We start from the raw sequence: 23,192 nt of genomic DNA, 5'->3' as shown, positions 1-23,192 counted from the left end.
CATAGCTATAGGAAATCAAATGCAGGCTTCAGAAAACTGCAACACGTTGTCCATAATTGCACCAGCATGCGATTCTGAAGGCAAGCCTACTGTCTGTACTGGCAGCATTTCCCTGTCCAGCTCGCATGTGGGGAAATGCTGTGTATTTGTAGCAAGTGGAAATGGGCCCTTTTTCCTCCCTCAGATTCCTATCCTAGCAGCAAAGCAGCCTATTATGAGTTCCAGGCGTTTAGTCAGAATAGTGTAACAGAGGTTTTTTGAGTGTAGCTCTTTGGCCAGTGTGTAATCTGAGATCAATGTACTTCCTTACTCCTGTTTGTGTCAATAGGCAGGTGTTTTGGGGGTGTAGGCAAGCTGTACAGAGAAAGCTTGGCAGCAGCTACTTGTATTTGGGTAAGGGACTCTCCTGTCCTTTCCTGTTTCTTTTGCGTAGATAAAAACATACATAAATTACAGCTACAATTCAATATAAGGCACATATGGAACTCATGATTTTTTTTTTAACTGCCACCCACTTGTTATACTCAAGTGGAGATACTTATCACTCCATGATTGGACAGCTAGTGGCGCAGGAGAAACAATAAGTACTTAGTTCATATGCCCAATAACTGCACCTTTTTACATGGGAGAAAACCTATTACTGTCTGTATCCAACAATGTTGCTCGGTTTTACAGTATTTCTTTACTATAAACAGGAGAAAACCCAGACCCATATTATTTATCAAGAGCAGAAGTAAAGAAAAGTCAGTGTTGTATTCAAATGTTCACAACCAGAATATGGTATCAAATGTAAGATAGAATAAAAACAAAGTTTAATGATGTATTTCCGAGTCATCAGCATACACAAAAACTTGAGCACCTTCTATACTGTGCAACTCTGTACACAAAAATTATGCCCATTGGCCATGGAATACATGCTTATGGTATTTCCAAGCCAGACATAGCGCACTTGATATTCATTGCCAGCCATTGCTCCTACTATCAGAGTTTCCAGTAGTTTCCAAATATGGACGTTTCTGCCTTTACTCACTTACTGTGATTTGAAAGCTACCAGTAATGTTTTAGAACACTATATATCCAGCTGATAATCCAAATGTATTAATAATCAGTTGTCAATGTCTGCTGAAAATGGTTACAGCACCAAATCATCTGGTTTGAATGGTTTCGCTTTGTCTGGTTTCAGCCAACCTCTAGATGACAAGATCCTGATATAGCTAAGACCCTGCTTACACTTGCTTTAGGTGGCAAATGGATCCATGAAAACGGATCTGATCACCGGTCGATTGGATTCGTTTTCACTCTGTTGCTACACCATTTCCGTTCTGCTGCTTCCATCCATTTTTGGTAGATTCGATCACACTGATCAAAGTTCTGCAGCACAGAAGATCAGCAAACTTCCAACTGATTTTCAGGGTCTGATTGATCAAGATGCGTTAAATTCAGCCATTCACGTATAGATGTTTTTTTTTTTTACCAACTAATGTGATAACTTTTATTGCAATCTGTTGCTCCCAACATGCAGGACCAATCAGTTTTAAATTGATTTTAGGCAGTTTACCAATCAATAATTGATCTGATATGTTGGAAAATCTCTGTGTAAGTACAGGAGGAGCAGCAGGGGCTCAATGGTTGCATAGCAAGGTAATGCATTGAGTGTTACAAAGCTAACAGATAGATTAATAGACTACTGTTAACATTTATTTGATAATTGAGTAAAGAATGTGGTAGAGAATTGATCACCAACCAGCTGATTAAATATCAAGGTTTGATCGAATCAACATAAGAACATAAGTATCAAATCAAATTTGCACTGCTCTTGGTAGAATTCAATTTCAAAATGATAATTTCAGGTGATTGTTTCTTGTAAAGTGGCACCTATGGCCACTTTAAAGAGAAACCGTAACCAAGAATTGAACTTCATCCCAATCAATAGCTGATACCCCCATTTCCCATGAGAAATCTTTTCCTTTTCTCAAACGGATCATCAGGGGGCTCCATATGGCTGATTTTGTGGTGAAACCCCTCCCACAGTGTGATATCAGCGCCTCACAGAACTGAGGTATTGACATCACACTGTGGGTGTGGGAGCCTTGTTGCATTGTGGGAAATAATGGCTGTTTCCAACTGGCAAAAAAGCAAGCAGCAGCTACTTCCACTGATATCACCTGCCAGCAGTAAAAATGTCACCATGTGATAATAAATGTCAGAATGTAAATCAGGTAGAGGAAAGATTTTACAATGAACAAACACTGACTAAATCAGTTATACATAATTATTGTAAAAATTAAGCACTTTTTTATTACATTATTTTCACTGGAGGTCCTCTTTATGGTTACAGCCCTTTCCACTTTACATAGAGTTCTGTTCATAAAATACACCTGTCTACTCTCACCTTGCGGCGCTGGGTCGCAGGCTTAAATCTTAGCCAGGGCACTATCTGCATTGAGTTTGTATTTTCTCCCTGTGTCTGTGTGAGTTTCCTCCAGGCACTCCAGTTTCCTCCCACATCCCAAAAACATACAGATAAGTTAATTGGCTTCCCCTGAAATTGACCCTAGACTACGACACATACATAGACATGACTATGGTAGGGATTAGATTGTGAGCCCCTCTGAAGGACAGTTAAGTGACAAGACATGAAGACAATATACTCTGTACAGTGCTGCGGAAGATGTCGGCGCTATATAATCTGTGAATTATCCAGGCCTACAAATACATAAACACTTCAAAAAGCAGAACATATTTCTCAGTGAAGAACAGCAGATTTGCAGGATCACATCTCTTCCATTTAGCTATCACACTTTAATGGAGCATTGGTAAGGTTAAATCTAAAAAAACTCAGTCCAGACATCAGCAGATAATCACTCAGTGGGACAAATGATGCTTTTGCCAATAGACCACCATGAGCATCACCTCAAATAAGGTTCTAGAGTGTCTCTCCTCCTTTGTGTTGGGTGTGATACTTCCTTGTTAGACTCAGGGACGTAGACATTGAAGTGTATAGGAAAACCCTCCTTTGCAGAGTTAACAGTCCCCCAGTTTGCTCTCCACCCTCTGCCTCCCAGCACTCCCCTCCAGATTCAGCAGCAGCACTCCCCCTCCCTGTGAGCTGTCTGTGAGCTCCTTCTCCCTCCAGGCTCAGCATTCTGCTGGATTGTTAGCCACTCGCTGAAACTCCAACTTCCCTCCTGCCTGGAATACAGGGGAGCACCATGAAGATGCTGCGGGGAGACCTCCCGCTTACCCTACTACATCTTTTCCTTCTCTTAGGGGGTGGCATTGGACAGCAGCAGGGGCAGGGGCCCATCAAAGTCCCCCCAGAACCCGGCATTGGAGGGGACACTACTATAATCATCCCAGAACCAGGCAAAACATCATCTTTCCAAGGTAATGTATATAGTGCAGCCTTTACACTGTCTCCTCTGAATCTTGGCAGAGCTCTTCATTCTATAACTGTTTCTAACAACTTTATGCATTTCAGGATATGAAATCCTAATGGTCCAATGGTTCTTCATAGAGTGCCCTTTCTACAAGCACTACAGCATATGTTTGGCTTGTTCAGTATACTCCTATGTATGCACCTTTTTACAGGTGCTAGGCTGCCACTGCATGCTGTGACTTATAGTTCTACAGAATCTGTAAGCCCAATATGCTAGGCACCACAGGGTTACTGACAAGATCAAACTAGGTAGGATTACCCGTCTAATGCAAGCTTTACATTTAGTCATCTGATGTTCCATAACTTTGATTTGTTGCCGTTGATCAGATTTCTGGTTGTTCTTAGATAAATCCGTGCTAGGATAAGTTTGAGCTAATTTGAGGGAATATTCACAATGAGAAACGGAATAAAGAGCGTATGGCAGTCTGATACACTATGGACAAGCAGTGATGTGCAGTACAGTCAGTCACCTCTGTGGTGTGATAGATTAGAGTTTGCACCAGAGAGGTAATGGTAGGAGGGGCAAGAGGAACTTTGCCAGGACAGTGGGTGGAGTCACAGAAAACATTATGAATGTTTTCTCTTTCATAAAGTAGGCAGAGATACTGTAAATGTATTGCCCACTGTATAAGAAAAATATACATTACGAGATATAATGTTTATAATATCAATAACAATATATTAGAACAATAAAGAAGTAATAATGATATAGTGCCATAATACAGTATGTGCATAATATTGGTATCATATCAATATTGATATACTGTCAGTATTGATATAATATCAATATGAATGTATTATAGGCTTTTTCAGTGAAAACCTATATCAGAAACATAATATAAAACAAGATAATAGAAGAGCTGTTATTAGAAATCTAAATTAAATATAAACCTATACAGTAATATTTTTTGTTCTTCAAAAATATGAAAAGTTGCAACATAACTGTGTCTGTGCTGAAGAACTCTGCAATTTTGTAATAAGTTCAATGTGTTTGTGATTTTTCAGCATACAGAAGGTGAGAGTTTTACTAATTTTTTAGGTCATTTGGCACAATTAAATTTTGTAAATAACACAACGGTCCAGTTAACTGGCTAATGTATTGAAGCGTAACTGTGCAAACAGCATTGTTCTTGTTGGCTGAATGCTAGAATTACTGCAATAAACAGAACGTTTTTAAGCATGAATCTTATTTTTACAGTGATTAGTTTGATACAAGTTTTTATTTTAAGCCTGTACAAAAAGTGTGCCTAATCAGTTTTCATACACAAATCAAAAAGCCCATTAGACAGGCACTGGGTGCTTTATATCAGCAAAGTGGAATTTAAAAGCACAAAGACGGTTGGAGAGGTCCAAATTTGGATAGTCAAAGGCAGTGGCGTACCTAAGGAGCTATGGGCCCCGATGCAAGCTTGACAATGGGGCCCCCAAGCACTCTATAAATAACAATTGATACGGCGCACCAAAACCTGCCAATGGCAACTACAGAGTCAGAGGTGCAAGAGGGAGATGGGAAACCGCTTGTTAATGGTTACTACTATTCAAAGTATCTATAGAAGTGATTATTATGAGCACAGGACCAATAGAGAGCTAATACTGCAGTTGAGGGAGGGCCCTCTGACCCAAGGGCCCCTATGCGGTCGCAACCTCTGCAACCCCTATTGCTACGCCCCTGGTCAAAGGGCCTCTATTTGCTGAGCTTTGCAATTCTTCGGTACTGCGAAGCAACAGACGGTGGCATATCAATGGGAATGCAGAAGATGCACCAGGGCCCCTTGAGCACAGGGGCCCACATTTAGCCCTCCTCCAGTCACATTTTTATTTTTTTACTGCTGCGGTGGCAATGACCACCTCTATATGTGCTTCAAATTGTGGTTATTACTAATAAACCATTCATTTACCTCTGCTTACACTTCTTTCACACAGTGGCTGACCTGGGAGTTGGTTTTGATGGCCTGTATCGTGATTATGGCCCATACAGTGCTGGCTGGTGGGTGGGGCAGTGTAAATCTTGCACTGGGATCCATGATTCTGCAACTATGCTACTGGCCACAGGCAGATAATCTTGCATTATACATTCTATCTGTGACAGTAAGCCTAGGCTAGCTTAACATGCAGATATATTCAATAAAGTATACCAAAGAGCAGTGACAATTTTAGGTGTGATATCCCAACTAGATTTCAATGGCAAAATCTCTGGTATGTTTAATATGGGTAGTTCAACATTGCTGTTGCCTTCTACCTTACTGGGAAAGCAAATGAGTAGAAGATGGTTACATGCCACACCCATTTGTCTGATGACATCAATATCTGGTTTTGCACATGTTTTGCTACATTGCTGTCTATACATTTTACAGAGGTTTCATTTTCCACTAAGGCCAGGGACCGTTCTAGACTTTCTTTTGCCTGAAGGAAACTTAGGAGGCTCTACCTCCTCGTTCTGGAATCACTGATATTTTATATCCCCCATATCATATATACCCCCCATATAAAACCCATCACTGGCAAAAGATCACTATGGCCTGTCAAAGGGAAAGCATGTGACCAATCAGGTGGGGGTGCTGGCACCAGACTGGCCAATCACAGTCGTCTGCTGCTCCTACTAACGGGTGGTCTTGCGGGTGGGACCACGGCATTGTCATTGGGCCAATCACTGCACTTGATCAGTAGCAGTGAACATTAGATGTCAGTGATTTCACCAATGACAGCGCCATGGTCCCACCCACGAGACCATCGGCAACAGTTAGTAAAAAGAGCAACGGGCGGCTGTGATTGGCTGGTCTGGTGGCAGCACCCCGCCTCATTGGTTGCATACCAAAGCTTCCCCTATGACTTGCCATGGTGATCTCTCACTGGTGATGGGGTTTTACCGTAGCATACCTTATGATGTCATAGGGAAGGGTGCCACCGGTAGAATGAGGATGGGGATTCAGGGATGCATGGATGAGGAGGGTAGTGTGTGTACCAGGAAGGCAGGCAGAAGAGCAAAGAGGAGGCAGGAGCCAGGTGGCCAAAACTGGTGTCCAAACCCTGCCCCCTAGATTTTGCCATCTGAATCACGTGATTCAGATGTCTTCATGGTAGGGCTAAGGGCGGCCCTCTTCACAACTCTTTGTATTCCCTTACCCAACACATGTATGATATGTATTCATCTCTGTATGGCTAGCTGTCATCTGCACACATTAACAGTACATAAGCATTTCTCCACCTATAAGTGCATTAATATCCCAATACAAAGAAAAGTGGATTTCTGCAAGCATATACGTGTGAATCTGCATTTCACATGGAAATGTAATATGTACTCTCTTTTCAGTGTTACTTCTAGTCACTGTGGCCTGCAGCAGTCAGGCACGTTGTTTACAAGGCTTATTCTGGCCTTCTATTAGAGACCTCAGTTGAGAGACAGGCCAGTTGTTCCAAAGGAAAGAAAAATCCTGTTTCTAAACAGTGACCTCTAATAGCTGGAGAGAGTTCTGCATCAGGCTGCTGCAGGTTACAGCAGCTAAAAGGTTGTAGTGACAACCAGGGCTGTGGAGTAGGAGTCGTGGAGTCGGAGTCGTGGAGTCGGGCAATTTTGGGTGCCTGGAGTCGGAGTCGGGAAAAAATGCACCGACTCCGACTCCTAATGAATTTGTAACTGTAATTAAAATAGAAAATATGATAAAATGTTCTATTTCTAAGATAATAGTCATTAAAAATAATGTATATATACAGTATATATACAGTAATAGCTGTGCTTAGTCTACAAAAATGAAATAAACCAATCAAAATTAGTTACTTGTGCTGCTTCAATAAAGCAGTCCCCGTATTTTTAAGGTCAGATATACATATCTGATTGTGTAAGGCTTGGTGGTGTATTCTCCACAGTCAGCATGCAACGCATGAGCTGACGTGGAGGAGGTACACACACTAGCACAAGGAAACAGGCTATCCCTAGTATAGTGGAGGGGCTGACTGATTTCAAAAGGAGATTGTGGCGCACAGAGCCGGTGCAGATCCGACAGCCACAAACAATACTTTTGCGATAACGTCTCAGCGCAAGGTAGCGCTGAGCGCATAAACCAGAACTGAGGAGATCAGGACAGGTAGACAGAATGAACGCTTGCTAGCTAGCCGCTACTTAGTGACAGCAAGCGTCCACAACAAGACAGACTGGAATGAGGCAGCCAATGCGTTTGCAGCGATGGCGTGCCTCACAAAGACAGGACAGGATAGTCAGGAAATAGCAGGATCAAGATAGATGAACGTAACACAGACAAGAATACAATAAGTATGTTTTCCTAGCGTATTACAATTACAGCTATCAATGAAACTATTTGTAACGTCTGACTAACATATGTATATATCGGCAATGAACCGATATATGACATAAGCAGAAACACTGACTTAGACTGGAGCAATACAGGGAACAGGACTCAGAAGGATTCGCTATCTCTTTGCAGAGATGAACGCAATCCACAAATGGTAACAGAACAGGATTTAGAAGGATTTGTTATCTCTTCGCAGAGATGAACGCAATCCACAAACAGAACCAGGAGCAGGGTAACTACCTCAGCACGGGTGATCACGGTACGCGCAACCTACCAAAACGTGCTGGAAAGCTGACTAACTGCACACAGGATATAAACAGTTCGTGTACGTATACATCAGCGACACTGATGTATCAACGTAACACGAATACAAGGAAAATAATAAACGTGCTGGTATGCATATATATTGGCAATGAACCAATATATGATGCAAAGACCAGCAAAGTATCTTTAGAACAAGAAACACGATCGGGGGCTGAAGCGACAGCAAGACAGGCTTAAACTGAAGCTATGAAAACCCGAGGAGTCCTGCAGGAAGCAGATCTTTATACTGAGGTCATCCAATGGGAGCAGACATGCAGATTCCCACACAGGTGAATGATAATCAGTCACAAGCTGACAGCAGGGAAAGGCAGACAAAGCTATGCAGCTTGCATGGAAAGAGATCAGAACTACCTGAGCTGCAGTACTACTACTTCCAGCAATACCTGCTGCAGCAGCGATCATGACAGATTGTGACTGTATATATGATGTGTACACAGGAATCTCTTATATATACTAAATAACATCTATGCTGTAAGAATAAAGCCTGATGTGTAGCTGTGTCACTAATAGAGATGGTCAACGAGATGGAAATAATTCTGCATTGATGCTGATTTATGCAAATGTATGCAGTCCCTTTGCTGATGAAATCAAATAATTTGATATGTTATTAAAATTTGGTTTGGTAACTACAAATTAAAGGGTAACTGAGACGGATGAAAAGTAAAGTTTTATACATACCTGGGGCTTCCTCCAGCCCCCTTCAGGCTAATCAGTCCCTCGCTGTCCTCCACCTCCTGGATCTTCTGCTATAAGTCCTGGTAATTCAGCCAGTCAGCGCTGTCCGGCCGCATGCCGCTCCCACAGCCAGGAACATTCTGCACCTGCGCAATAGTGCTGCACAGGTGTAGTATGCTCCTGGCGGCGGAGTGTGTGCATGCGCACTACGCCTGACTGGCTCAAGTACTTGGACTCATAGCAGAAGATCCAGGTGGTGGAGGAGGACAACGAGGGACTGATTATCCTGAAGGCGGCTGGAGGAAGCCCCAGGTATGTACAAAACTTTAATTTCATCTGTCTCAGGTTTACTTTGTTACACAGTAGTACTATACTCTACATATGCACTCCCCACAGAGCTGCAGGGAATCCACTGAGAATGCTGTGCACATTGAACGCAGAGGTGTTGTCTGTTTACAATCTCCTCATTCCCCTGCAGACTGGGCCGGCCCGCCCATGAGGCGGGGTGAAACTTTTGCCTCAGGCGGCACTTCTGGAGGGGCGGCAGCCGCCCGTCTGTGTGTGTGGGGGGCCGCCCGAGCTGGAGGGGATAGCGGGCAGGAAGGGGGTATTGGGCCTAGCGGCGGGGAGGGGGGTCGGACCCCCCCCCCTCCCTCGCCTGGGTCCCCGTCCTCCGCTCCCCTCCAGCTTTAGAAGTGAGGTCGCTGGCTGCAGCTATATTGTAAGAGGCAACGGGCGGGGAGGACTCACCTCTTCCTCGTTCCAGCCCGAGCCTGCGCTCCACTGACGTCACTTCCTGCTACGCCGCAGGAAGTGATGTCAGTGGAGCGCAGGCTCGGGCTGGAACGAGGAAGAGGTGAGTGATCCCCGCCCGTTGCCTCTTACAATATAGCTGCAGCCAGCGACCTCACTTCTAAAGCTGGAGGGGAGCGGAGGACGGGGGACCCAGGCGAGAAAGGGGGGGTCCGACCCCCCTCCCCGCCGCTAGGCCCAATACCCCCTTCCTGCCCGCTATCCCCTCCAGCTCGGGCGGCCCCCCACACACACACGGCTTGGGGGGGGAGGGGCGGCGATTTTTTTGAATTTTGCCTCAGGCGGCAAAAAGTCTAGGGCCGGGCCTGCAGAGTACCTGCACATCATTCTTACATGAATCCACACTTACATTGCCTAGGGCCTGATAGATGTTCTTTGTTCCGGTTTGTACCTTTTACAAGTACTCTTACCAAGGACTAGTTTTAGTCATATCCTTCTCCCTTTAGTTGTCTTGTAAAATTCCTAAGCGTTGGCAGTTAAGAGACGAATTTCATGTTACATACTTGTAATCAAGTAAAAAATTGTAATATGCAAATTAGAGGAGTCGGAGTCGTGGAGTCGGAGTCGGTGGAATCCTAAACTGAGGAGTTGGAGTCGGTGGATTTTTGGACCGACTCCACAGCCCTGGTGACAACATTACACTCTGTACTATTTTGAGTTGAATGGGGGGATATAATCACATCTACACTTTTAATGGGAATAAAGAAAAATTTAAGTTTTAAACATATGACTTGACATGAATAAAGCAGTTGGAACAGGGTAAATTATCTCCTAAATAATGTTGCATTCATATGTATATAAATAGCTAATATGCAACAGTAGACTCATGTGAGCCTGCTTGAAACTTGACACAGTGCCTATTGTTTGGCTTTATGCAATCCGACCACCCTTTTTGCAGTATTCATTTTAAAAAATAAGATGTATAAAGTTATCTCATGTCCCTGCAGTCTGTAGTTCCTTGTACATGGCGCTCAAACGTATAAGTGGCACTGCCTGCTCACCCACTTGATTTTACACCAGTCTACCTTAAAGTGTGTAGGTGGGGTCAGGATATAGCCACTACCCTACCTGCCCATCTGAGTACTAGTGTACAACAAGATGGCAAACCCACACCTCCTGTCTTCCCACCTATCAGTAGAGGCCAGTAGCCAAGGATCATGGCTAGAGGTGATTAGTGGGTCAACAGAGGGCCTCATGGAGACTCATGATGGGTCCCCTAAGGTGCAAGGTGCAGATTAGTGCAAGTGGAGAGTACACATCTCTTCAGCCTCCTCCGCCAATCTACTGTATCGTCTCCAGACCTCCTAATCTCCATGACTACAATGCTGTCTCTCATCACATGACCCAACAGAAGGTTACGTAAAGAGATGCCATTAGTGTCATCAAGACTGGGACCATGGAGAAAAGTAGAGCTTTGGTGGAGCCTAGAGAGATGAGTTACTTCATCTCATACGGGGGCTTCTACTATTGCGGGTACCTTTGGCTATCTATACTGGGACCACTTCTGGTTCCTATACTGGGGATGCTACCTAATACTAAGGAGCCCTCTGGATACCTCTACTGAAGAGACATCTATTCTGAAGGCTACCTAATGCTGAGGGTACCTATGGCTATCTATACTGGGGGGCTACCTGGAGCTACCTAATACTGGTGGTGCTCGGGTATCTAATATTGGGGGATATTTCTGGCTACCTTAAACTGGTGTGTTTGGGGGAGGAGCACAAATATGGCCTTATTTTTAGGGGGGAGGTGGGGGAGGGCAACTATGATTTCCGGCAACACCCATGTCAGCAAGCCTTTGCTCCAAGACAGAGGCTGATGCATGGACAGGTGTGCAAGTATGACTATGGCCATGGGTGTTGCATTGCCTTATACCAGCAAGTAAAGACACCAAGGGAGTCCTGCTTTTAAAATGGTCTGGCCAGAGATGGATTAGGGTGAAAAGGGGCCCAAGGCAAAGTAGTAGCCCTGCTTCTCCTTGCTTTGAACCTGGCCTTTTTAGTAAGGTGAGATGAGGGAAGATGCTCAGTGAAGAGGCATACAAGAGGCCCTAGACACCTGCCTAGGTTATCTTGTGGAGGATCTGGCTCTGCATCTGGGGGGCATTTTTGCAATTCTCCTCATGTTTGTTGTTCACTAATGAAACCGCTAATGAAAACATATGCGCTGTCCACAAAAGCCGCACAAAAAGGGATTTTGCATTCTGCAACCGCAATGGAGAAGATCGATATGTTGAATACATTGATATGTGTCTTTTTATCTGCTTGTCTTCATTCCTATGAATGGTTTGTTTTTATGAGTAGTGTGAACCTCGTCCTAGCCTAACACTCACTCTTTTGACTGTATTTAGACCTCTCACTAGGTTAAATAATGTTACCTTGTGACAGCCCTGTGCTCTGCTAGTCATTTAAATAAACATAGCAAGAACATATTGAGGAATTCATGTATTTAGACTCATGGCATTCTTTTGATGTCATCCTACATCCAGTGTGACATCAGATCACCAACAGTTTATCGTAATTTCCATCTGTTTGACATTTGTTTCCCATTCATTAGTTTACAGTTGGTTGGGACATTTGTATGATGTCTTAATAACATCAAAGAAATGTCAACAGCCCATGTGTAGGCAGCATGGTGGCGTAGCGGATAGCAATCTTGCTTGCAGTGCTGGGCGCCTGGCTCAAATCCCAGCCAGGGAACTATCTGTATGGAGTTTGTATCTCTCCCCATGTCTGCGTGTGTTTTCTCTGGTCGCTCAGGTTACCTCCCATATTCCGAAAACATACAGATAAGTTAATTGGCTTCCGCCTAAAAATTGCCCCTAGACTACAATGGACATATGCCTATGGTAGGGATTAGATTGTGAGTTCCTCTTAGGGGTAAGACTATATGCACTCTGTAAAGCATTGCGGAAGATGTCAGCTTTATAGAAATACTGAATATTAATGTGTATAAAAAGAAAATAAATTTTGCCTCATGTTTATATGCTTAAATTAGAGCTAATGTAAAACTCCATTTCTGTTTAAAAAGTGAAGTAACATGTATTACTGGCAGACATCTTTTAATTCATTGTTTTTAAGGATGAATTTGCATTTCCACATCAGGGTAAAGCCAGCTAAAATTTTGCCAGGAAGTTTTAGGTTCACTGCTTTGCAACCATAGTGACAGTACACGGTTTGGTGTACAGAGAGTGTCCTGAATGTGTTACTGGATGCACTGAGCGGAAGGTTAAAATGTTATCAGCCCTGGATACAGCTGCTCAATTTAATTTTTTTTATAAAAAAATTGAGACTGATCAAAAGGTATAAAGGAGTTTTTAAAAGAGCTTTTCTGGTTGGTGTCCTCATTCTCGTTAACACAACTGTTGCTTAACTTTAAAGAGGAGGTCATGGAATTAACCCATTTTTAGATTTGGACAAGAAGGGGAAAAAATAAAAAATATATTGGGTTTTCATTGCCTCCAGAACAGAAGATTGTAGCAGAGAAGAGAACCTGTTTCTAAACAATTGTCAAAGGAGGTGTGACCTACTACACTTTGGATGGTTTTCTTTAACTTTCTGTTATGGGTGTTGGGCAGGAAGTGGAAAAACATGAGAAGAAGGGTCCCCAGTGGGAAAACAGCAAGCAATAAAATTCCAACAGTAGCTCTCATCCTTCCTTGATCTATCCAAAACCAACTGAAAAAAAAGGTAAAGCATTGCCATCTTCTTTGATTGAGGTTAGGTCACGCAGGCCACTGTCCCACTGCAGTTCAAAATTGTTAGCAGTCATTGCAAATGTATTGTTTGTTTACACACTCGATCCCTTGGGCCACAGTTTGGGACTGTACAAAGGTGTTGCTAGCTTATAGGCTAGTGACGCATTCATCTGCCACGGACCATAGGACAATGCACTGCACATGGTGGAGCAGGAGGAGCAAGGAGAAAAAAAAGCCATCAGCCTGCGCTCTAACAAGATTGTCCGTAGTCTGGAAATCTGGTCGATGCATCAAAGGGGGATTGGGGGCTGCTGTACATTTGCTACAATCTTGGCATAGGCGGCATCTATTGGCCTCCTCAGCCGAGAATGATCTATCTAGCATGACTACAAGGCTTAAAGAGGAACTTTAGCGAAAAGCTGAAAACAATCAATACATTCCAAAGAGAGAAGATAAAAAATAGATCAACATTAGTGTTTAAGAAATGATTGATATTTGCCATGTAATTTGATCATATTGTTTGATCCACAATCAGCCTGCATGAAATCATCTTTACTACTGGCAGACATGAAGAAAACAGACAGCGCCAACTGCCAAAATCTATAACCACACCCCGTACAATGCAAAAGGCTTGAGTGTTTTTTTTATAGATATACATATGCACTGCACAGAGGGAGATATTGGTTGCTTGCCAGTTGGAAACAGCTTTTATTTCTCCCAATGCAGTGAGGCTCCTGTCTGTGTCAGGACCTAGGTCCAGCCATCCCACTGTAGGAGGGGTTTCACCACACTATCAGCCATGCAGACATCCCTGATGATCTATTCGAGAAAAAAGTTAACATTTCTCATGGGAAAAGGGTATCAGCTGCTGATTGGTATGAAGTTCAATGCTTGGTTACAGTACCTATTTAAGTGTTAAGAAAAATACACAAACGATTTGTTTAGTAAAGGCTGTATGCATATGTCAACTATCCACTAAGAGCTATTTAATAGTCCCAATTTACTAATTAATTATACGTATCAGAATAGCTTCCTCACTTAACTTCATACTGTGTCCTGCAGATTTATTGTCTGGTTAGTGGTCTTAAAATTAATGTATAAACTGTTCTGTTTGAGCTCACTTAAAATTTTCTCCCCATTTTTTAGGTAGATAAAGTGTGTCATATTCTGAAAATCATGGTAACTGTTTCCGGGCTGAGCTAATTAAAATCTACATCCTGTTTATGTCTGTTTATCCCTGCCAGGGTGTAGATTGCAACTTCCGCGTGCACACATGGCGCCCCATCATTTGTGACACTGCAACCTGCTCGCTCTGCTGTAAATCTAGCTTCTAACCCTGTGATCACTGTGAACCAATCACAGTGATCACTACTCGTTTTGTGGGGAAAAAAAGTCTCTAGTCTTTAAGGGGCCAGAGACATTAGTTAATATATAAAAATCAACTCAAAAAATCAAATTTATAGCTACCCTTAAGATTTGGATATTTGCAATTTTCTACTTATTTTACAACAAATATTACACAGGCATTATGGGCTGCTTAATTATGTTATTTAGTGGGGGCGCTGTGCCTAATTGAATTGTAATAAGTAAAAAGGTATGCACACCTTATTAACTAGCAAAGAGTAAGCTCTTTTGGGTGCTCAGTCTATAAAACAGGCTTAGCAAGCCTTACAAGATACTAGTTAAGTAATTGATTCGCACAGCAGCAAATGAGTAATGCAAATAGTATATTAGGTAATATTAGAGAAAGCATTCAAAATCAACTGACAGGACAGGATATATAGCTCATCTGATACAAGATACAATGGAAAACAGCATACGGGGCCAGCATGACAATTTATGGAAACACAACAACAATCAAATCCAGGTAATAGCAATAGTCCATAACATCAAGCAGAAATGACCTGGATATGCATAAACCGTTTAGACAATAGTCTTGGACAATAAGCTCAAACGGTTTATGCATATCCAGGTACTCTCTGCTTGATGTTATGGACTATTGCTATTACCTGAACTTGATTGTTTTTGTTATCTATTTAGGCATAAGTGGTAAGAACATAGTCAGCTGGATTTTACACAGTATGTGGTTACGGACCTACTTTTCTTTATATCATGTTTATGTTTATTTCAGGTTCCCTTTAAAGCGGATCTGAGATGAAAAACTAACTATAACAAGTAACTTGTCTATATATCTTATCTAAAGTTTAGATAGTTTACATGCAGGCTTATCTGCATCTTGAGCAAAAAAACCTAATCCCCTCTCCTCCTCCCTCCTCCCCTCTGCCTCTGAAATCTCTGGCTAGTAATACCTCCCCTCCTCCTGCCCAGACTGAGCTCCCATGAGCCCTTGCTACTGTCTGAAAGTGCCTTGGCTCTCTGAAAACCTGTGGGTGTGGCTTGTTTAGTTTATAGTGAATTAGAGTATTAAAACAAAAATAAAAAAGTATTTGGCTTGAGGAATGCCCTATAAACAATAGGAAAGGAACACAATTATGCAATGTGTAAAAGTTCATCTCGGATCCACTGACTGATAGTGAAACACTCATTGTGCCTAGCTGCACCATCTTAACTTGTAATTCTATACTTTTCATCAGAAATCAGTTTAAAATCCATGTACATTTTCCAACGTTTTCCCATCTCTGCTCGCCTCCCCTCAAATTAGATAAATATAGGGTATGTGAGCAAAAAAAACACTTTGCAAACAGCTATATTTGTGGCTTAAACCATTGTTACTTGACAGTGTATCCTCTACATAGCTCTTTAAAACACCACACACATGCTAGATGAAATCCGGGTGTGGCCGCTGATAATGACCACCTATGCCAAGAATCCAGCATCTATACAGTGGCCCACGGCCCCTCTTGGCCGCTCAGCCATTAATCCACCTGGTAGATTGCTTTGGCTGACTGATGGCCTAGAACATTGTTTTCTCCACATTGTTAGTAAGGACACGGCTGTTGGCCTTGGCCATGCAATGTCGCCTGAGAGATCAGGTATGGATTCTCAATGGGCATCATTTAGGCCTCGTTCACATCAGGGCCGTTTCTGTGCGCTTTCCACAGCGCACTGCCCTGTGCGATCAGCAAGGTATTGATTTGTCCATGTAACTAAATGTAGCTGGTTCACATCTATGCGCTGCGCTGAGCAGCGTTACAAAAACGTAGTGTTGCATGCATTTCTGTGCGCTGAGCTGTAAAGCGCACAGCAATGCAAGTGAATGGGTCCGCTTTTTTAGCGCATAGAAGCGCGTACAAGCGCATAGAAGCGCATGCGTTTTTTACCCCTAATTGGAGAAAAAAATACATTTACATACAAGAACAAAGTTTTATTGACAACTGCTGCTGCTACAGTAAGCAAAACGTGCTTTAAAGAAGCTAAGCGCAACGCACAGAAACGCGGACTAAAGCGCGCACCGGCGCATGCGTTTTTTACCATGCGCTTTAACACGTTTTTCAGCGCAGCAGATGTGAACGAGGCCTTAGGCATCTGTCTGAGAGGGTGCTCAGGACTTTCCAGTTCTCCATATTACCCCTTGTTACTAATTTTTGCATCTCATTTAGCCTTGTTAAGAAGTTAATTATGTAACGAAGACCAAAAGAATTATGACATTCGCAGCATTTCATAGAGGCATTTCTCTGACTTGTTCTATTTATAGAGTATTCCTCAGGAATCCAAATCAGGTAGCACAGGAACATGTACAGATACAATTGCCTGCTTGGTGTTATTTGCCTTCTTAAAACAGAAGAAAACTTGCAATAATTCAGCTATAAGGGAACATCTGTGGTTACCCACAATGCACCACTACTGAATATGCAAATTATCTCTTAATACCCCTGTAGCCAGGCTAGCATCTAGAACCGCTGATGTATAGCAAGCCTAAAGCCTAAAATATTACACAGCCACATCAACTCCACATGTAGACCGCCTGTTTTGGACTTTTGGTCCTCCCCAGTACATGACAGGGATTGATATGGCTGTATGGGATAGGGCTTTGACCAGTACAACACAGTAACCAAGCAGCTCGGGGTAACCCAAACCACTAGTAAAGTATAGTATAGTCCAAAAGAAACCGAAAAGCCCTCCTACTAAAAAAGCAATGCTTACTGTGGCAAGAGAAAACTTCCACACATCGATCTTGCCTTATTAAGGTGTAGAGATAAGTTTTCACAGTGAGAGAGTTATCTTATCACTTCAGTCCTTAAGTTACCTCCTCTGTAGTTATTTTCACATGCAGTTAATTAACAGCCTGTCTTTAAAGAGAAACTCTGACCAAGAATTGAACTTTACCCCAATCAGTAGCTGATACCCCCTTTTACATGAGAAATCTATTCTTTTTCACAAACAGACCATCAGGGGGTGCTGTATGACTGATATTGTGGTGAAACCCCTCACACAAGAAACTCTTGAGTACGTACTCTTGGCAGTTTCCTGTCTGGGAACCTTGCTGCATTGTGGGAAATAGCTGTTTACAGCTGTTTCCAACTGCCAAAAAACCATGCAGCAGCTGCATCACCTACCAACCGTAAAAATGTCACCATGTAATAAATGTCAGAATGTAAATCAGGGATTTAAAAGATTTTACAATGGGCAAACACTGACTAAATCATTTATACATAATTATTGTAAAAATAAAGTACTTTTTTATTGCATTATTTTCACTGGAGTTCCTCTTTAACTTTAGAATTCTGTAGTTATTTTAAGGATTGAATAGTTAACTTTAGAGATCTCTCCTTAACTTAAAGACAGAAGAGTTAACTTTAGGTTTGCCTGAGGTAAAATGTTTCCAGAATACTACATGCTTTATCGCCATGGTGATAACTCTAGAAATGTTATTAAAGACAGGAGATAAGCTTAGTGAATTGAGGCCAGTGTGTGGTATTCATTATAACAATGTGCGGAGCTAGATGAAAGGGATTGCTTATTCCTCAACCCAGGGTGGAGTTTAATTCTACAACTCGAGGAAGAATTGAATTTAAAGTTCAGACCATACTGAGGTCATTTTATGATGCTAGTAGTGATGCATTTTATTAAGTATTAAGAGCTATAGAAGATAAATGTGTGCATGTGAGCTGAGCCACATGGCAAAAAAAACAAAATCTACAAATAAAAATTTACTGTAAAAATGCTTTAACCTCCCCGCAGAGGAACTCTCTGCCCCGGGAGGGATTTTTTAAATTAAATTTGCTTTAGCCGTTGTAGCTAGCACTTCGCTAGCTACCATTGTCCCCCAAGTCCCTCCACACTTCTTTGATTGCCCCCGATCGCCATTATACATACCCCCCCTCCAGCCTCTCCAATCAGCTCCAGGCTTTGCTATGGGGAGGATTGGAATTGCGCATGACGTCATGACTTTGATGACGTCAGACGTCATGTCCGATCGTCGCCATATCAACGACTGAAGCTCATTGGGGAGACTGCGGCTCTCGCGGGATCGCGGCTAGGTAACGTTTAGCGGCGGCGATAGGGGCACTTGGGGGACAATGGTAGCAAGCCTAGTGCTAGCTACAAGGAATAAAACAACTTTAATTCAAAAAATCCCTCCCGCGGACGCAGCCTCAGAAACTGCGTACCGCCAGGGAGGTTAAGATAAATCTTTTATTAGTGTGTGCATTTTTGTAGACAGGCGTATTACATGATAATAATAATAATAATGATAATAATAATAATGATAATAAGAATAACAATAATAATACATTTTACTGTTTCAGACTGTCCTGTGGATATCTTCTTTGTTTTGGACACATCTGAAAGTGTTGCTCTTCGGGTGAAACCATTCAAGACTCTGGTGACCCAAGTCAAAGAGTTTACCAAGAGATTCATAGATAAACTCACAGCCAGGTACATTCTTCAAGTCCTAAATGAATCACAGCTATCTCTTATACACTAGCATACTGTTTTTTTTTCTATGCCATCCTTTTACATCCTAGCAACATACTGCTTTTCTTCTATGCCATCCTTCTACATCCTGCCAGCACATTGCCTGTCTCTAAAGTCATCCTTTTACATCCGTCCACCATAGCACTTACCTCCTATGCCATCACTCTACATCCAACCAGCATCTTGCTTGGCCCTAATGCCAGCCATCTATATTCAGCCACCATATTGCCTGCCTCCTAGGCCATCACTCTTACTTTACATCCAGCCACTACATTGCTTGCCTTCAAGGCTATCATGCATATTACAAAAGGACCAGTTTTTATATCCTGCGCTGCTAAAAGACAATAGCTGCTTCAAAATCCGTTTAGGGAGTATTCCTTATGACAAATACACTAAGGTACTGCTCTTCAACTGGGTGGTACCAGGCACTAAAGAAAGTAAACAGAGAAAACAAAAGCGCTCCTATAGTGAATTAACTTCATTTAATGTTAACCGCAAATAACATTTTGCACTTACATAGAGGTAGTAGTTACAGCGCATGTAGGAGGCCGTCAACGTTCTATCCTTCTTCCCACGGTCTGGCTAGGACCTGGGAACTCTGCAGAACTTTCTGCAATGTCCGTGCGGTCCGTGTCTTGGTCAGAGACACAAAAAAGTTTTTTCTTGTTTCGTTTATCAGCCACCCCAAAACGTCCTTCAACTGGTTTATGAACCCATTGAAAACATTTGCGTTCTTCATCTACATCTATGTCTTGACATAGCAGCTATTCGCAATGCCAAGACAGATGTAGATGAAGAACACAAATGTTTTCAATGGGTTCACAAACCAGCTGAAGGATGTTTTGGGGCGGCTGAAAAAAACAAAAACAAAAAACCTGTTTTTTGTAACTCACGGACCGCACGGACACCGCGGAAAGCTCTGCAGCGATCCCAGGTCCTGGCCAGACCGTGGGAAGGAGGATAGATTGTGGGCGGCCTCTTACATGCGCTGTAACTACTACCTCTATGTAAGTGCAACCATTTATTTGCGGTGAACATTAAATGAAGTTAATGCACTATAGGAGCGCTTTTGTTTTCTCTGTTTACTTTCCTTCATGCATATTGCTTGCATCCTAAGTTATCCTGCATAGCACTGGCCTCTTATAGCCCATACTCACGGGCAACATTTTTGGCCTGTCGCCAGCACACGTGAGCGTGTGCGCGACAGGCCGGCGACAGCTCGTCGCCAGGTTCCTCCGCGTACACACGCAGAAGAGGGACCAGCGGTGCGATGGAAGCTGTCGCCGACGTTCCTCCTCCCCCCGCCGGAAGCGCCGTATTCTTTATGAAGGTTGCTGTCGCTAGTCCGCATACTCACGCGGACTAGCGACAGTTGTGGCGGAGTTGCGGCGGGAACTGTCGCCAGGCGATTGACCAGGTCAATCGCCTGGCGACATCAGCGACAAGCGACGGTTCGGGGTGCGCGCCCGTGCAACGCCGCATACTCACGGGCGACCTGTCGCCGCAACATGCGCGCGCCGCGTGTTGCGGCGACAATTGTAGCCCGTGAGTATGGGCCATTAGGCCAGCTTTCAACATTCATCCATCATATTGATTGCTTCCTAGGCCATCCTCCTACTTCCAGCTAGCGTTTTTATTGCTTCCTAGGCTGCCACAATACATGTAGACAACATATTGCTTTCCTAAGCTTCCATTGTACAGCCATCTAACATAATGTATACTACTTTCCTCCTAGGCCATCCTTTTATGTCCAATCAGCAAATTGCCTGTCTTTTAGGTTATATTTCTACATGTGTCCAGCATACTGCTCACTTCCTAAGCCATCACTCTACATCCAACCAGCATATGGCACTAATACCATCCTTCTATATCTAGCCAACATACACTGCTTGACTCCTAGGCTATCCTTTCATGTCCAGCCATCATATTGCTTGTCTCTTAGGTTATCCTTCCACATCTGTCCAGCATACCCCTTGCCTCCTATGCTGTCACACTACATTTAGCCAACAAATTGCTTGACTACTAGGTCATAACTTTACAATCAAATAGCCAGCATATTACATGACTAGGTCATCCTTCTACATGCTCCACCATTTCCTCCTCTTCATTAAGATTATAATATTTGCAGTCAGTACTGGGATCTTTGCTAAACAGCCATCCAGCCTTATTCTAGAGATATAGTCTCATCCTAAAAATCCTCTGCCTACTTAACTTTCAATCCTCCATTTCCTTTCACATCACTTCATCGTAGTAGAGGTACATGACTTCACATGGCTGTAATGCAAACACCATTTGGTCTCTCTCACCTCTCTACATTAATGTCAACATTTCCCCTCAGCTAGCACCATCTGGGCTCTTTTCAACACATGTTCCCTACTTGCTTCTGAAATATTTCTTGGTGGCTGTTTGTTGCTCATCATGGCTGAGCATTTGTAGGGTGGGATTCCATGGAAAGGTTTAATGTCTGAAGAGTAAGGCAGAATTACTCTGAAAAGTCAAGATGCATTTTTAGAAGTATAAGATCTAGTGAAATGTCTGCTTACTTTTATGACTACACTGGTATTTATAATTTAGTGATGTGCGTAAAGCAGCTAGCGTGAGAATAAGAGGCAAGAGGAACATCATCAGAGTCACAACTTAGTGCCTGGATCATTCATTCTGTCTGTTTATTGTTACACTGTAGCATCTGATGAGCAAAATACTTTATTTCTTCTCGGATTGTTCATTTTTGCCATACTGAAGTAGTGTTCCTGTCCTACTCTTTATTCATCAGCTAACAGAGGCATCAAAAGTGCCTATAAAACACAATAAAAGATCACAGGATCTTTGAGCAACCCCATCTTCATCCCCGATTTTAGGGTGGGTGGGACACTTAGGCAACCACTGTCAGGCATTATAATCTTCTCCAGTATCCCACCTCTAAGTCAAATTTTTTATTCCTTTCCAAGCATTTGCCATTCTTCTACTTTCCATTGCTTTCTTGGATTTCAGGAATCAGCTAAGACAGGCGTTGCACCCAGAATTATTTGTGGTACACACAGCATTGGAAATAGTGCAATAAACAGACATTAAAGAGATTCAGAGATCTCGTGGCATGAAGTTTTTTACTTACCCGGGGCTTCCTCCAGCCCCATAAGCTCAGATGCGTCTCTCACCGTCCTCCCGCTGTCCTCCGTTTAGAAGAAATCGGCACCCAGTATCTGGCTCATAGACATCAGATGGGGTTACCAGCCAGATACCGGGGTGGATTGCGGACGAACAGAGAAAAACGGGAGGACGGCGAAGGACGCATCTGTGCTTATGGGGCTGGAGGAAGCCCCGGGCAAGTAAAAAAAACTTCATGCCATGAGATCTCTGGTTATCTTTAAGGACAGGCATTTCCAAATTTGAGACATACAGAGAAGGTACCGACAAGTCAGAATTTGCAATGCAAAGAATGCATGAGAGCGAGGTATGAGGAGCTAGGGGATTTTGCATGGGTGGGAGCTTGAGTTCAGGAGAAGGACAGCCTGGGGGAAGTAGGTGTTTCTGTGATTGGTGATTTTGGTGGGGATGGTTCTATAGCGGCTGTCTGAAGGGAGATGGTTGAAGTAGACAAATGGGCAAATAAAATACATAGGTTTTAATTATGGTAGCGTGGATTATTTTAAAGCTATAATGGCCAAAAAGTGAGAAATAATGAATTTTTTCCATTTTTTTCTTATTAATCCTGTTAAAATGCATTTGTAAAAAAATAATTCTTAGTAAAATGTACCACCCAAAGAAAGCCTAATTAGTGGCGGAAAAAAACAAAATATAGATCAATAAATTGTGATAAGTAGTGATAAAGTTATTAGCGAATGAATGGAAGGTGAAAATTGCTCTGACGCATAAGGTGAAAAATCCCCGCGGGCTGAAATGGTTAATATGGTTTAGTGAACATACCCCTTTGATAATGCTAAATCATACAGGATCATCCCACTGACCACTGACTGTAACCACTTGCCCCTTTTTGTGTGTGTTGTTAGTACCAGTATGTTTTTGCTTTCATAGCATGCAGAGTGGGAGGAAGTGACAAGAG

At 42.7% G+C, this 23,192-nt stretch overlaps 1 protein-coding gene across 1 annotated transcript in view; it reads left to right on the top strand.

The window, feature by feature from the left end:
* The first annotated feature begins 3,100 nt into the window (after positions 1–3,100).
* COL6A1 (collagen type VI alpha 1 chain) overlaps positions 3,101–23,192 on the top strand; it is an 82,794-nt gene continuing 62,702 nt past the window's right edge. The window contains exons 1-2 of the mRNA XM_068245256.1: positions 3,101–3,387; positions 18,964–19,093. Of these exons, the coding sequence (XP_068101357.1) occupies positions 3,213–3,387; positions 18,964–19,093 (305 nt within the window). The 5' untranslated portion in view covers positions 3,101–3,212. The remainder of the gene's footprint in view (positions 3,388–18,963; positions 19,094–23,192) is intronic.

Source organism: Hyperolius riggenbachi, chromosome 7 (genome assembly GCF_040937935.1).
Source record: "Hyperolius riggenbachi isolate aHypRig1 chromosome 7, aHypRig1.pri, whole genome shotgun sequence".
NCBI lineage: Eukaryota > Metazoa > Chordata > Amphibia > Anura > Hyperoliidae > Hyperolius > Hyperolius riggenbachi.
Note: the sequence above shows the minus strand (reverse complement) of the source record. Positions and strands in the feature narration are given on the sequence as shown.